The 17,611-nt window shown below is 37.8% G+C and overlaps 1 protein-coding gene across 1 annotated transcript in view; it reads left to right on the forward strand.

Moving 5' to 3' along the window:
* Positions 1–17,611, forward strand: part of ODAD2 (outer dynein arm docking complex subunit 2) — a 114,722-nt gene that overhangs the window by 10,132 nt on the left and 86,979 nt on the right. The window contains exons 7-9 of the mRNA XM_042476158.1: positions 2,231–2,347; positions 15,972–16,186; positions 17,259–17,363. Of these exons, the coding sequence (XP_042332092.1) occupies positions 2,231–2,347; positions 15,972–16,186; positions 17,259–17,363 (437 nt within the window). The remainder of the gene's footprint in view (positions 1–2,230; positions 2,348–15,971; positions 16,187–17,258; positions 17,364–17,611) is intronic.

Genomic DNA, 17,611 nt, shown 5'->3' on the forward strand with positions numbered 1-17,611 from the left:
GTCAGAGAATTCTAGTGACTCACACAACTACAAATCCCAGGATTCCATAGCAATGAGCCATAGCAGCTAAAGTGGTGTCAAACTGGATTATTTCTGCAGTGCGGATGCAGTCTTCAATTATAGATGAAGAGCCTTGTTGGAGTGAGGGCCAAATTCCCTTCACCTTAGCCCTTGCTGGAATGGATGGTCTGATTGAATGGGACTGTATTCCTGACATGACAGAAGAGTAGTTTGGCTGAAGGCTGGTTTCACTGGACACAAGCTTTCCCCATCCTGGTTAAACATGTACTCAGAGAATCAGACTGTCCAACCAAGATGCCTGATAGAAGTAATGCTTTCCCAGCATGAACCTTATTTGAAGCAGTTTTGCCTGTCCCATACTTGCAATAGGTGAAGGGAATCTGGATGTGTGAATCACTGAGTACACTGCTGGCCCTCCCAGTTACTGAGGATAACAGTAGCAATTCTCCTTTGTGCATAACTCACAATCTTAAATGGGAAGACGAGCAGTGCAGGAGGCATCCCTGTTGTTATTTCATATTACTGATCAGAGACAACTGCAGGGATTCCCTTCCCTGTTAGCCTTGGTTGTGAGGTGCATAGATTACTTGGAGAGGGGTAGTGTCTTGGTATGAGGCTTTGCAGGTCAAATGAGAAACATCTAACAGCCAGAGATTATTTGTTCCTGATCAAGACATTACTGCTTTTTTCAACTCTTTAACCATACTGTGAAGTGGCTTCACTGGGAAAAGTGCTCCTTGACTTTCTCTTGAAGCAATATTTCATTCTCAAGCAATAACAGAAGGGTACAATTCTCTACTACCAAACCAGTGTAGTGGTAATCTACATTGCCTCATCAGTAATGCAGACTCAGATCAATTGACTTGGACATACTGTAAGTTGTACTCAAATAGCTTCAGTGACTTGGCATGGACTTCGACGTGACAAAAATGTCATACTGACTTGACTAGAGACTTGTATATTTTTAGTGACTGACATGCTGGTGTCATTCTCTTTGAGAAGCAGGCAAAACCTACCTCCAAAGTGTGGGAAGTATTTCTTGGATGGAAACAGCAAATGTGTTAGGCAATGGGCTTGAGGCAGAAGGGCCCTTCTAAAGTTTTTGAAAAACTTAAAAAGGCTTCTCTGATGTGCGGAAGGGACAGGTTGCCAAGCAAAGCTTAACCTCCACATCAAGCCCATTGATGATAGCATTTGCTGTTCCCTCCGAGAAATGCACTCCACCTCCTTTTTTTCTGTTAAAGGTTGGCTTGCAGACATGAGCTCGACTTGAGACTTGACTTGAAAGTATCTTACAAGGACTTGAGACTCAGCTTGAGATCTGAAGGTAGAGACTAGTTGAGACTTGACTTCAGACTTGGACTAAAAGTCTTGAGTACATCACTGCAATTCTTTACACCTTTTACATGTTCTTTGCACATGCTGTTTTTTATGTTGTGCATTAACCTATCCTGTTTATAATCCAGTTTATGAATCAAGAAACAAATAGTTCTCCACTAAGATACTAATGATGATGTGGAATGTATCAGTATTATTGGTGAAATAATATAAGACTTCATGGTGAAACAGACTGGCAGGAAGAAGTTGCCAAAAGCTGCTCTGGAGCCATGGCGAACACACCCTGAGGGCATCCGCTATCACAATCCCAATGGACCACATTTGGAAAACAGATGTTTCTTTGGGGGCCACCTTAAGCGACCTTGGCACAACCCAGAGGCAGCTTCCAGGTGCTCTAGGAGCGTGTATCATTTAAATGCCATACCCCCGAAAAAGCTGGAAGCTGCTCCCTTCTACCTGTCTGTTTCAGGCCTTCATGATGTTTAAGGGGAAGATATAGTCCTTAATAAATACTGCTGTTTTAGAAAGCAAAACTGCTATGAGACAATAAACTGGGATTATAAATTGTCTCTGAAATAGGTGAAAAAAATAATGTTACAATGAGTTTCATACTGGCTGAGCTCTTGCACCTACTTTGATAAACGTCAAGAGAAATTACAGAATAGGATGGATTGAATCACACTCTATAAATTCAGAACGATGTTTGCAATCTGTGGGCCACTGGAAGTAAAATCCCAATGACTCTGTGGGGTTTACTTCTGAGTATACAAAAGATTGCCGTGCACATCTGTGTTCCTGAACATGAATGAAACTTTTGATATGTGTGTCTAGGCAAGACTGGGAAATAACCTCATGTTTGCTTTTCTTACAGGGACGGGAAAAAGAGAGGGATGAAATAAATTATGAGAGAAAGAGTGATATATATAAAGACCTTGTTTCATTTTTAAGAGAAAGATCACCAGTGTTTGTAGACAATATGGCTAAGCAGGTATGCATTTTTGTCTCTGATACTTATTCCCAAATGATCTGCCTTAAGCTAACATCCTGTTGGTGCATTATGCTAATATAGGTGATGCAATGATGTAGCAGTTATGGGAGTAAAAAGGCCATGGACACAACTGTGGTGGAGGAAGGCAGAGAAAGTTGCCAATGTTAGAAGAGAGATCTCGTGTGCAACGTAATTCTGAAAATCCTGGCATCTGGGTGGGTTGTCAAAGCCAGAATGTTCTGGGAAGGATGGCTTGAAAAATCATCAATGCCACAAAACTAGCAATTTTCTAACCTAGCCTTCCTAGAACAAGCTGTCTTTGAGGGCATACTCATAAGCTAGGTACTGCAGAAATGACCTGCTTGAGAATTGACAGCTTTTTGTACTAATGGTGGTAGCGATTATTGTTACTGGGCAAACCTTCAGAAACCGTAATGGCCCATTACACTAGACACATAGTGCACCAACATGATTTTGTCCATAGTATAAACAATTTGCACCTTGCACATTTTTATACAGACGTGGCTGTGTTTTTAAGGTGATTGTGGTTCATTCTGTTTATATCACATACTTCTGCAGTCACTGAGTTATGTGCCATTAAAACATAACAGTAGAAAAAGTAGTTTAGCTAGCTGTTTAAGGTACCATACCAATATATGTGCATTTCAGGAATAATTAATGTCTGGTTTATTGTTCTATTATAAATCATGGCCTGAATTTTGTTTGAGGTCTCAAGAAGAGGAGGCTCACTGAATTACTTGTTCAGTGCACTTACACAAATCCCATTCATTTGTGGAGCTACTCTAGCAAAAAGCACCAATAGGATTCCCTTCCATAAAAGAATTTGCCTCCCCATGGTTACTTTTTTTCATTCCATCCCACCCCTCTTTTATCTATATCCCTAACCCTAAGTATGAAGGCCAGTGTGGTGTAGTAGTTTGATTGTTGGACTACAACTCTGGAGATTAAGGTCTGATTTCCCACTTTAGCATATAAAAATCCACTGGGTAACCTTGGGCAAGTCACACTCTCATCTTCAGAGGATGGCAGTGACACCCCCCCCCCAAGAAATATGTCATGAAAACCCTATGATAGGTTTGCCTTAAGGTCGCTATAAGTTTTAAAAAATGCCTATTATTATTATTATTAGTATTAGGTGTTAGCCAAATGTGATGAAAAGGTTTATTGCAAAAGAAATTGCTAGAATTTAGTGCTATGGATAATGTTTGGTAATCTCGGTGTTTGGTTTCCTACTGAAAACTGAATGAGGCCATATTAATGTGACTTTATGGAAACTGAATGTGACCATTAATTATGGATAGTTGTAGGACTAAATCCAGTGACACTCCCATGCAGTCCTCTGTGCCACTCCAAAAACAGCTGTGGAAAGTCTACCATCTTTTCAGAGTAGATAGTAGGATTGCATGTGGGGCTGCAGCAGAAATACGGATTAGTCCCCTCCTGATTCCACTGACAGGAGCAGTTCCACAGTGGAAGAATCCCATGGATCCTGGTCATATCTAATTTGTAAAAGATTTTTCACCAAGTATTCGTTTGCAAGTTATGCTCATTTTTGTGGAACTAACATTCCAAGGAAGCAAAGCAAGTTTGGGATTGCTGCAGTTGGCAAAACCCATCTGCTCCTCTTTCAACCTTCTGCAGATGGTTTTCCTTTAAGTACTGGTATAATTTTTAAAGCAGGAAAATATCATATTTTAATGAAAAAGGTCAACTGTCTTTGACAATGCTTTAAATAATCAGAACCATTCCTCTTGTTAACTTCATCCCTTCTGATTTGAATAAAAGGAATATTCCTTATTTTATAAGAATTGTCTTTGATTTAAGCGTCAGACACAAGTGGGGTATTTCCAGCTCATACAGCCATGTGTTGCCAGTATGCTGCAGAAGCTTTAAAATTTAAGTGTTATTGGCTAGTCAGAATAAGAAATATATTTTACTCCTTAGAATAAAGTTCACACAGTAGTTATTAATTAAAGTTATAACATAGTTCTCATAACAAGCTTTTGCTTTTTTGAGAGTTTGCAGTGCTGGAGGAAAATTCATTTTAAGGAACCTAAAAATCAGCTGTGCTTTGAAAAAAAGGGGAGCAAACTCATTTACTCAAGGGTGGTGAGCTTTGGGCTTCCATTTCCTCTACAGTTCCTTCCCCACCACCACAAAAGGTGCTGTCTAGTTTGGGAACATCATTTAGGCAGCATCCACACTGCAGCTGTAATTAGGAAGAAGTTGTACAAACTTCTCAATTTTCTAACTATATAAAAATAATTCTGTCTATATGTAGATTACTTTTTATTTGAAGAAGTCTTTATGTATTTCTGTTATGATATTATAAAAAAGATTTGGGCCTAAATCCAATTTGCTTATCAGAAATAGAGCAGAAGCACTGAATGATGTGGTGTTTACATTCCCCAGTGCAGAGCAATTGGTTCATGGTGTTTATCATCTAGTACATGGATTTAGGCTTATATGTTCCAAATAATTATTTAACTGGGATTTTTTTTAATCCTAAAGGCCAGTTATGTAGTTAATTAAATTTGTGTTGTTCTGTGTAATTTATCAGAACAGTTTGAGATTTGGAATTGTGATTTCACCAGATATAATATAGCTTCCTTGTTAAATTGGATGACCTCAACCAAAACACAAGCTTAAAAGTATGGAAGCTGCTTGTTGCTACTTGTTAATTAAACCAGACTAAATTGGCTTTCAAGCAGTACTTGCTACATTATGTGCACTACAATAATATTTTGCTAAATGTTCCCCTAAATCTAGTGTACTTTGGCTGTTTAGTGGCAATCATGTTTGCTTTCATTATCGCTACAAAAGATCATGCTATAGTCCTCTTGTTATTTTGTGAATATGTCTTCAGGATCATCTGACTACTCTAGATATGATATCCAGTCTGCAGATGGTAGCTTAGATCCTGCATTGTAATATAAAAGTTCAGCAGATGGAACTACTTTACATCTCTCCTCTGAACTTTCTCCCCTAGACTCAACATTTGGCTGTTTCAGCCCCTTTATGGCCATTCAGTGGCTAGGGTGGGGAATCTGAGGAGCATCTGGATATCTCCCCACTCCCAGACACAAACTGATGTCAGCTGCTGAGATATGCTAGGTCCGTATCTTCTAGAGGTCTCAGCAGGTGATGTCCTCATTTTGCATTTGGCTGTGGGGATTTTGGCCCGGAACAGACGATTCAAATGTGCCATGCTGGCGCCGATTTTAGGCTTAGGGACCACACACCAACTGCACGGTCCCTAACACTAGTACGTGCCAGTGGTGCAAAAATGGCAGTGTCCAGTACATCACGGCACATCCATTACATCACAAGTGCACCATGGCGCACCCATGACATAACAATAGCGGTGCAAAAAGAACCCGATTTTTCTGGGTTCTTTTTACTCCGGAGTGACGGTGCGTGGTTTGGGGTCTGCACTGTCCCTCCAGAATAAAAACAGGTGCCTGCAAACCGCCGTTTCTCAGTGGTCTGTACTCCCCCTTTGTAAGACATTTCTTTGTTTCCCTGTCCCACTCTCCACCAGCCACTGAATGGCCATGGTGGTGCTATTATTATTATTATTATTATTATTATTATTATTATTAACCTTTATTTATAAAGCGCTGTAAATTTACACAACAAAATTGTGTAAATTGCACAAAATTTTTGCAATTATTGCAAAACTGTTGCAACAAAATGATGAACCCTGGGGAAACTTTGGTTATTGCAGAGGTAAAAACAGAATACCAACCTCTGCAGTGACCAAAAAACAAACCAACCATATGTAGCAGTTTGTTGGACTTATGCTGAGACAGGTTGGCAGTATTAAAATGCTTTAATATGCATCCTCATTTCTTCGGGGAAGTGTAAGTTGTAGGTCTGTGAGAATTTGGTGATCAATTATTACCAAATAACAATAGATCCCTAGGGTGCTTTTGGGACAACTGTTGCTTTTAAACTGGTATAAAATCAGTGTATGTTTCTACCATCTTGTAGCTGTAATAGCCCTTAAGCATTCTTATGTTTTGTTTTCATGAAACTCAAACCACTGGTGAGAAAACAGAGTAGCTGATGCTTCTGTTGGGTCTGCTATAAATGCCTGTTAAACTTTTTTTTAAAAAAAGTTTTACAATGGGAAAGAGCTGGAGTGTTTTTTGTTGTTGTTACTGAAGCCTAGCATATTAAGTTGCTTGAAAATTATATGTGGTGGAGACCAGGACACTTGAGAGTCAATCCAGTATGTGAGGTCTGGAATAACTTGGTTTTATAATGTATGGTAAGGAAACCATGTCCAAACAGTTAGTACATTTCATGCTCTTTAAAGAGGAACAGGAAGCAACCTTCTAGTGTCTTAAAGAATCTCATCTTTTAAGCTGTATGTTGCAAATGCTCTTCATCTGAAAATTTCCATGCTCTGGATAATATCTGTTAACTTCCTGAGCATTTGAAGGACTGTAGTGACTGTGATTTTAAAAACAACTGTTTGTCCAGTTTATACATTCATCAGACTAATTTGCTCTCATCCAAGTATGATTGCGTATTATTTGCTTGGTAAATTCACATTGCTTTCTCTACATCATGCCACAGATATGTAGGAATACAGTGTAGGGAGGCAGGATGCAGCCCATTTCATCGGCAGGCCCATTGGAATCATCACTGTTAGGTGTGATCAGAGATAGCTGAAAGGATTCTTCAACTTCATCTACCCTGGACCTTCCTTGAGTAGGGATGGCTGAAGTGTCAACTGAGTCATGTAGCCTGGAACAATACTTCTCAAGGGCACATGGCTTGGTCACTGTTTTACTTGCCCTGCATCTTACCTGGTAGGGGAAGACATGGGACATGTGAAGCCAGATTCCTGGCCAAGGTGCTGTGTTTTGTTCAGGACTCTCAATGGAATACAGAGCTTCTCCCTGTATTCATTTTTTCTTTTTCATCCTGTCTGTTTTTAATGTCAGCAATTGTTCAGAAGTAAATGAAGATACATTGTGTGAAATCCTATGAGCTTTCCAGACTCAGCCATAAATATTAACAAGAGTTTTTCCTTTCAAGCACACCCAGAGATCAGATAGTGCTGATAAAGACAATGTGGTGGTGAACCCTTGCCATTATTAAGCTCGCTTTAAGTCATTCCATTTTGCTTTTAACGTCAGCACTACACTTTCAGAAAATGGTGTAGATGGATGTCTGTTGGAGTAGTTGTGTGGTTAGAAGAAAATTGGATAAGCTATTCAGTTTCTTATAATCTCTTTGCTTACAATGTGATTATTAATATTTTTCTGCATTTATCAGATGACTAATGGTTATATGTTTACAAGCCAGTTCATAATCAAAAAGTAGAATTTCAAATGTACAATTCAAATAGAAATCCACTACTCATTTGTTACAAGGAGTTATTTTGAAAGAAGATCACCATACCCCTTTTCTTAAACCCCAATTGTAAGCTGTCAGTCAAGTGTGCTGTTTTTGCAGCTTCTAGAAGTAATAACCATTTTCAGCTTTTCACCTTGGTATTATAAACAAACTCCAAAGGGAGAGCAGCCATTTTCAAGGACTATAGTATTCATTTCTTCAGTCTGCCTTCCAAAAAGTCAAAGGCTTATGGTGAAGCTTGTGTAAAGTCTCCCACAAGAGTCCATTCAGATCTATAACAGCTCTCATGCTTTTTCTTGCACAAGGGTTCAAGCAAGCTCCTTTTTTAATGAATGACCTAGACTTTGTGTGTTGACTCTGGATCCTGCTTACCTGACTTGGATATTGATGAACTCTTTTGCCAGACATGAAGCTTGTGAATGAACTCTGTTTGAGACTTAAGGCTTGTGTATATTAAAGTAAAGTAAGTGCTAAACTGTAAGCTGCTGTATTACTTTGCTTGCTCATTAGTATCAGCTGTGTAGCAGCCAACCTTTGGCTGGTTGTTTGGACTGTGTTTGGGACACTACCCTCTCCTGGCAGACCAAGCAAAATACAGACAGACAAGAGCAAAAATATTGTCCAGTCATTCAAAAGATCTCCTTTATTTGCTGCTTTAAAAAAGCAGGCAAAAGGAGTGTGGTGCACAAAGGCCCAACAGACCACCCTTTGCACTAAATTTCCTAACACCTCCCTGTCTTTCACAGTGCTTTACTTTCAATGATTTGGGTGCCTCCTGTCTCCTCATCTCTGCCACAGGTGCAAAATGAAACAGACACAGGGAAGCAAATGTGTGAGACTGCATGGACAGCTGATTCAAAATCAACCATGATACTTGTGCTCTTTTCTTCAGTGATTTCTTCTCTCACCCATCCCATTTGATCTTTTATGTTATGGATTATGTAGAGAATGTGTGTTTGCAAAGAGAAATGAGATGAAATATTCAAGAGGGAAGGAAGGAGGCTACACTTTAGAATGATGACTCTTCTCCCACCTCCCGCCCCCCAACCCACCCCATCCCACCCCTGTTCACTTAAGAAGCAAGTTCCAGGCACACATTTGAGAAAGAAAGTGTCCCTGCTATGGTGATACAAGTTGAGAAAGGGGAATCCCATTCCACCTCCAAATGAAGTGCATCATTTAGCTGTAGGGATTTTGGAGGGGGTGAAACTTAACTTACAGCCTCAGTTTTTAAAAGGAGAATGCAACATATCCTTCTCTTGGATATGCAGGACAAGAAGGCAGGGAAGCTGTCACACACACCCTTCCAAATTTCACAAGACAGGCGAGATTATCACAACCACTTCCCCTAACTCCTTAGAGAAAGAAACTCCACTTCTCCACCTCATCCTGTCTAACTGATGAGAAGCATTCAACTCAGCCTGTGTTCTCGCAGATATCACCCCACCCTCTCAGTAACATCCCCTCCCATTTCCCCTATATGTTTAGGGAATTTCCTTCCGGATTGTATTCGGGGAATGCTACTTTTCCTATAGTACTTTCCTGGAAGTAAGAGCCATTTAATTTAGTTGAACTTTTAGCTCTCCAGAAGATTGGAATATACAATGATGTAGAAATAGTGGTGGAAATTTTCTTTACTTTTTGTGGGGAACTACAGCATTAGGAGAAATTAGCTGAGCATGAGGGTCTTTCTCTGTCGGGGGGGGGGGGGGATAATACAGTATTGCAACCTTTTGCATCTGGAAAGGCTAGTGACATGCAGAATGCTCTCCCCCCAAATTATAGCTGTTTGTACCATTTGTCCTGTGGAGTAGGTTAGGCTGAGGAGCTGTGATTGTGTTATGGTGACAGAATGGAGTTTATGGGGAAGCTAAGGTGTGCCCTTAGTCTGTTATATCCATTGGACAGTGGGCATCTGGTGGAGGGATGAGAAAAGAAAGCAGTGATCCTTCCTCTAAGAGAAAGTTGATGGGTTTTTGGCTGAGTCTGGCAAAGATTTATTAATTTTTGGCTTCCAAAATGCATACCAGTGTAATAGTGTTAGGACAAATTATGGGCACACAAAGGTGAGCAAACATTTGAGATCTCCAGAGGGTTTATTTCAGACAAGATGCAAAGTAAGATGAGGAAAGAGAGCGGTGTAATTTCTGGAAGGGTAATTTTTAAAAAATATTCTTTATTAGTTTTAAAAAGACAACAGTGTAAAAACATAACAAATAAACAATACAGAAGTATATATCCCGTATCCTATGTTTGAGCATTAACAACAAAATAAAATAATTTTTTTACAAAGGGATACAATATTATCTTCTCTTTCTTCCTAATAGGATTGTCACCTTATAACTATTACATTTTGATCACCTTCAAATATAATTCTATAAAAAATGTAAAATTCTGCAACATATGTCTAGATCATAAATGTACTTCCGATACTTTGAAGTACTTGATTTTTCTCCCTTGCATGAGTATATCATCCTTGAATCAAGTGTGAATAAAAAGAAAAAAATCTGTAATTACAATTATTCTATAATAAATGTTTAGTCCAGACCCATCGTGAAGTCTTTCCCCCATTTTACTGCAAAATATTTTATCAAGAGACTCCATTGTTCTTTAAATTTTGTCATAGATTTTTTTTAAATTAAGAAAGTTAATTTATCTATTTCAGTGACCTCATATAATTCCATTAACCATTCGTATGGACTCGGTATAATTTTCTGTTTCCATTTCCTTGCATAAACCATTCTTGTTGTTGTGATCATATAAAACAACAATTTACCATATTTATATTCCAATTATTCATCCAGGATTATGTTCAACAAATACGTTTTTGGGTCTGTATCAAATATTTCCTGTAGTATAATTTGCATTAGATTATGTATTTTATTCTAGTATTTTTTTGCCACTAGACATTCCCACCACATATGAAATATGGTACCGGTCTTTCTACCGCATTTCCAGCATGTCTTTTTAATTCTTTTACACATTTTTGATTTAGTTTATATGGAGTATAGTACCATCTTAGATATGATTTGTAGTAATTTTCTTTATAATTGACATCCAGAGTGTATTATAGCCTTTTTACCCATGTTTTCTCCCACTGATCCAGGGGTATATTTTGCCCAATATCCTGTGCTCATTTGATCATTTGTGTTTTGATTTGTTCACTTTCAAGTTCGGTTTTTAATAATACATTATAGAATTTACTAATTTTGCCACCCTCATTCGATGTGATGACTTTTTCTAACTCAGCTTCTACGCTTCCAATTTTTTTGAGTTTTAAGAACTGTTACAAACCTCTCTCTAATTTGTCTGTACATAAACCATATGCAATTACACCCTTCATCTATTAATTGTTCCTGGGATTTGATTTTCATTTCGTTAGATTTATTATCTAATAAATCTTCATAGGTTAGCCATTTGTCTTTATATAATGGTACCCTTTTATATAAAGCTTCATTTGGGGACGCCCACTTTGGGATGACCGGACAACATCTGGATTTAGTCTTTAGCCATATTCTCAAAAGTGCACGCCTAATATAATGGTTATTAAACTCTTTGTTCACTTTATGTTTACTATAGAATAAATATCCGTGCCATCCAAAACGCAATTCCAGTTCTGGAAGGGTAAATTTTGAATAAATGTGTTTTCGTTTTTGGAATCACCAAGGTGTTCTAGCACAAGACAGGCTTTTGGGACTAGCTGTTCTTTTATTAAAGAGTAAGCTGGAAAGTCAGCTGAATATTCCAAAAAGTATTGCTACACTTGCTCATCTCAAAATTAGAAGGAATTTTTCAGCAGTAATCAGAAGACACGTAATTAGATATTAGTACGTTCAAACTAAATTGGGACACCTCCCCAGTATAGTTTTTATCAGCCCCTCTCAAAAAAAGCTATGGCTGCCATTGGACCTGGATGGAATCAGATACTGTTATATTTGATGGAGTAATATCATATGAAACGTAATTCAGAAATCACTTGAGTATTTTCAAAATAATCTTACTTGTCAAGTTCCTTTAGGAACAAAAGTTATGAGCTCATATTAGTCTCTATAGTTAAACATGTAAGCATTTTGGAACGTTTTGCAATCAAGAGGAAAAGAGAGATTATGAGGTATGGTTATCAATATTAGTGCTATATGATTTAAAGATAAATGAGCAAGCAATAAGAAGACTTCTAGATGATTCCCTTGTTTAAAGGGGGAATTTGACTGATACAAAATACCAGAATACTTAGATTTACCATGAACCAAGTATCAAGGTTAATATTTTTCAGTCATTGCTTCCCACTTGCTCTTTTCTCTAGAAATGCAATCCGTTGTTTATTCATTCATTTTTAAAGAAGTGAAAAGCATTTCAATCTTGATTGCGCTGGATTTGTTTATTGAGACTTGATTGAGCAGGCAGTGTGCTATTGAGATTGTGAAATGATCCAGTGTTAACAACAACAATATTCTTTTATTTCCTACCTACTTCTCCTCAAGGCTTGAGGTGGGGTACAACATAGATTAAAATACAATATATAATTAAATACATGGAATCATTTAAAGACATAAGTTAAAACACATAAACATAGGATTAGGATGACTATTACACATTAACATAAGCCAGACATAAAATTGAAAACATATCAATTTAAAAATTCATAGTTTAAAATCGACTGGGTGTTGTCAATTATATACTACCTGTTTGAATATTCAGCACATTGTGTTTTTTCCTGACAAGTGTGGGTGTATGTTTAGTGGCTATCCCCAATGACTATCCTAATTCTCTTTTGCATGTGCCAATTGCTTTTCATGAAACAATGGAATAGCACTGTTTTAATATAAACATGGAAAAAATAATAATGGGGGGGATTCAGTAATAAAGGCTTCCACTCACTTCTTTTATTTTTATTGACAGAACTATTTATTGATCCTTTTTAATTTGTTTGATTGAATTTCTCAATATCTCATAAAAGAAAATTCCAAAAAAGAAAAAGAAAAAAAAAAGAATAGAGATGGCTGTAGCATGAATATCTGGGTGAAGAACTGTAATAAGACCAGACTTGGTGGTCTCCAGACATTTTGAGAGAGGGTTCATTTGTCAGATAAGAACACTTTCTGGGAAAATGGAGTAACACAGTCCAGTAGCTCATTGTTAGGAAATGTTTAAGCATCTTTTGACATAGTGATATCATGAGTACGAAAAAGGAAAGGAAACATAATGCAATAAATAAAATACAGTGAATTATTTACTATACTTTGGGAGGAGGAAATGAGGCATATATATGTATAAAACAAAAATATTTCATAGATTTTCCAAACAAAAGTAACTACTGTTAACTTCTCAGTGCTAGGAAATATAGTTCCTTCTGTTAATATCTGAAAACTCCCTAGAGACAGCAAGCACATAAAAACTTTTTGGCAGTTGCTAGATATAGGTTCTAGGACTGTATCTACCCCCTTGCTATCTCTACTGTCAACCTAACTTGGAAGGAAATCCCTTCTGTTTTCTTTCTGTTCCCTCTCAAACCCAGTTCTTGGTTTGAACTACCATATATACTATTCTATGTCAACTTCATTATAAATCGAGGGCAGGTTTTGGGGCCAAAATTATGGATTTTGCCATGACCTGTGGATAAGTTGAACTTGGAGGCTCCTTCAGTGTGTGTATATGTGTGCTCAGCAAGTGTGACTCTAATTGAGGCTTTTTGCGTCAGTGTTTTGGCTTTCATTTTAGCCTTTACTCCCCAGACAGCGGTGGTGTAGGCAGAAGAGGGATTCTGTTTGTTTGTTTAACAGCAATAGATCATCCAGGACTCTCTGCTTGGCTCAAGAGAGAAAGAAACTGGACTCCGTACCACATGGGAAATCTGAAAGAGCTGCTATCACATTACCATACTGACCTGTAAATAAGTCGACCTGGGATTTGGGGGGGTCAGTTTTTTGGGCATAAATTTTTCAACTTACAAACGAGTATATACAGTTTATTCCAACACTGAACCCATGTTTCTATTAGAATATCTTAAGCTCAATGTTCAGGATTCACATCAGATCAGGGCGATGTTTAGGAATGGCATCAAGACATCACTGGGAGCTCTTTCACTGAGGGTTGTTGTAGCTATACACAGTATTTTGGGAAGAAGCCTAAAGCTGAAGGCAGAACAAGGAAGTAATATTGGAAAAGTAGGCGTTTTTGCTTGATTGGTAATAGAACGGCAAAACCTTTTTGAACCAGACTATAATTTATCAAATTGATGAATGGGTTTTAAAAATTATATCCTTAATCATTCCTTTCAGGGCAACTTACAAATAATTAAACAGCACAGTAAAATCAGAAAACAGTGCAGCTACAGACCACAACATGTTGAGACAAAACAACATTGAAACCACAGAAAGAAACGAGACTCTGCTAGCATTAAAAATGTCTAGGAAATTTTTTTATCTATCAAAAATATTTTTAAGTGCATACCAAGGCAATGTAAGAAAGTATGACCAAAATGTCATACAAGATGTTTCCTATTAACATCTGTAGTTATCATGTTCAGAAGAAGCCAAGAACTTAACCTACTCTCAAAATATATTGTATTTTCTGGCGTATAAGACTACTTTTTAACCCAGGAAAATCTTCTGAAAAGTCAGGGGTCGTCCGAGCCAGACTGGAGAATCTGTGGGCTTTGTATACAATCCAGTCCAAGCAGGCTTTGTATACAACAAGTTTTCCTCCTAGGTACCTGCATGTCATAAGCATTTGAATTAAAATTATCATATTGAAATCAAATCTTATGTCTTTTTAATTTTTATTTGGTGTGCGTTGGAAGAGAGGTAGTCTTATATGGCGAGTGTATCCCAAACTATATTTTAACTGGAAAAGTTGGGAGTCGTCTTATACGCCCAGTCGTCTTATACGCCGGAAAATACGGTAGTTTAAAATGTAGTTTTGTCAGCAGTGGATCCACTGTCAAATTTTTCACCGCCTGTTGAGACAACATTGCACCATAGATTATTTTGTTCTTAAATGCTTGTTGGCAATGCAGTCCTAATGTAAAGGATGTGCTGAAGAACAAGAATTGGTCTTCTGCTAACAGACTTTCCTTCTGCTAGAGGAATGCTATTCTGCTAGCTCATCTCTGCTATGCTGGCAGAAAAGCCAGAAACCGGTGAGATAAGGGAGGAATCAAATTATGTTAGGTCCTGTTCTCTAACCTAATGACCCACTCCCTTTGCTGGCATATAGTTAGAACAGGGCAAGGGTGATCCTAAACAATTGTATTTATTTATTTATTTATTCATCCATTCATTTATTCATTTCAAGGTTTTATATCCTGCTTTTCTCCCACAATGGGATTCAAATGCCACTAAACTAAAGGGGATTTGGATTCAGCACAGCTTCACCTGGCCTAGTGCATGCAGACTCATCTGACCCTTGGCTTTGATCACCACTTGGGCTTCTTCGCTAAGATTTTAATTTTTTTCAAAAATAGTTCAGTAGGGTTTCCTTCTAAACTATGCATTTTGAGACTGTAAGTAGTCCTTGGGCTATTCGAATCTAGTTCCCCCACAGGAAGGAACAGGACAGAGGCAAGTGGAGACTGAAACTCCAGGTGAATACTCCTGGTCTGCTGCATTGTTAGCTGCCTTGATTCCAATTTGGGAGAACAGCAGCATATAAGTAAAACAAATAAAATAAAATAAATTCTTCAGATTTAAAATTAATTTTGAGCATATTGCTTTGAATGTATGCCTTTCATTTTATCAACATGAGCTGCTTTGACAGCTTTTGTTAAAAAGTTGATGCTGAGTGGAAACAGGTCAGAGATGGAGAATGTGTGGGTCTCCAGTTTTAGCTGGACTGCTGCTCCCATCATCTTTTACTTTTGTAATCCAAAAATATCCAGAGAACCATGAGTTACTGGTTCCTAACTTTGATAAATAAATATTATGTCACACTGTTATCTTAAATTCTTAGTAGCCAGTGTTATATCCAGCTTGATATTTTCAGCGGCAATCTTAGTTGATAACTTTGTGTCTTAGAAAAAAAAATGTTAACTTTATAATTTAACCAAAATTTAACCACTTGCTGATTAATATGGAGTTGTCTTTTTTTCTAAGCTAGAGGAATGTTGGATATTTTTGTATGCCAACAAAAGAAGTTTAAAACCAATCTGTCTAGATTTCCTCTAGCTTACTAATTTCTCAGCATGTTTTATTCATGTGGAAGTGTAATTTTTCCAAACATTTTCATCTCTTATTAGAAATACACTTTTTTTGATGAACCAAAGTATGAAAAACATTATCGACATATGGAAGTGGTTGAGACAGAAGAATATAGCCAAGCCCAAAAGTTTTACGACTATGGAGAAAAGAATGTGATTGAGAAGCCTAAGAGTCCTCTTGTAAAAAGTAAGCCTACTGACAGCAAGAAATTAGAACCATCTCTTAAGTGGAAGACTACACCTGGACCCCGAGAGTATGTAATTCTTTTGGGTTTTTGACAGATAATGCTAATTAACTTTAACCGTTTAAGAAGTAGTTGTTATTTTTTTACTTTAAAAAATGCAATTTATTAGTCCCAATTATAGTACACCCACTGATTAAATGACAATAACAGCAGCAGCAGCTTTCCACACAAAGTGTGATTTGCCTACTGATCCTGAAATATATATTTGAATACTACTGTCTTCAGTTTGTGAGAACCAATGTGGTGTAGTAGTTTGAGCATTGGAATACAACTCTGGAGACCAGGGTTGGAATCCCTAGTCAGTCATGGAAACTTGAGGAAGTCACACTCTCTCAGCCTTAGAGAAAGGCAAAGGCAAACTCTGTGAACAAATCTTGCCAAGAAAACCCTGGATATGTTTGCCTTAGAATTGTCATAAGTTGGAAATGGCTTGAAGCAACACAAAAACAACAATAATTAATGGGAAAGGATAACAAACTTTAATATATAAAGTATATACCATTATTAAAATTCCAAAGCTAACATCCTTTTATGCTCATTTGTTATGACATCTGTAGTAGCCTTTTATGTCCTTAGAAATAAGGGCTGGGATTTAGTATGTGACTGCAAGAAATACTGTAGAACTTAACAGTTTCTCAACATCTGTATTCAGTAAGAGGCTGCTATGGCCTTACTACATGTGGGAGCCAACACAGTGCCTATTGCACATCAGAAACTCCTGATATGCATAGGGACACCAGCAAGGGAATGCTGATGCACATCAGTAGGGTCCAGTGTACTTTGGGACACTGATTAGGGAATGGTGACGCACACTGGCACATTGGACACTCCTGCTGATGCCCTGATACGTGTCTTCACAATTCATGAGGGTTCAGTAGTACCTTCACTGCATAGCAAAATATATGTAAAGCTATGCAACATTGACCATGATATAAAATGGCAGCCAATTTTTTTTTCAGTCTGATGTGACATTAATCAGTTTAAAATACTTCAGTGATAAGATTAAGTCTTAATGGGTAAGTGTATGCATGCAAGTGTATGTAACAATAAATGTCAAACAACAAAAACCAAATCTTTCCAGAGACAAAGGAGCAAAGACAGAAAGCAGAGATGAAAAGGAAAGAAAACCTGGCCCTCCCGAAGGCAAGAAAAAATCCACTACAACATCTAGTGGCTCAGTTAAAGGGTACGTAATTATTTGACCCTTCCCCAAAATGCAGATGTACCGTCTTTCAGTGCAAACAGTATTTTAACTATACAGTGGTACCTCGGGATACGAATGCGCCGCCTTACGAAATTTCCGGGTTACGAAAAAAATCCATTCAAAAAAACTGTTCCGGCTTACGAACGTTTTTTCGGGTTACGAAAAAATTTTTGGTGCTTTTCGGCGCTATTTCACACGAAATCGCGGCTTTTCCCCGTTAGCGCCTATGG

This window comes from Sceloporus undulatus, chromosome 6 (genome assembly GCF_019175285.1).
Source record: "Sceloporus undulatus isolate JIND9_A2432 ecotype Alabama chromosome 6, SceUnd_v1.1, whole genome shotgun sequence".
NCBI classification, from domain to species: domain Eukaryota; kingdom Metazoa; phylum Chordata; class Lepidosauria; order Squamata; family Phrynosomatidae; genus Sceloporus; species Sceloporus undulatus.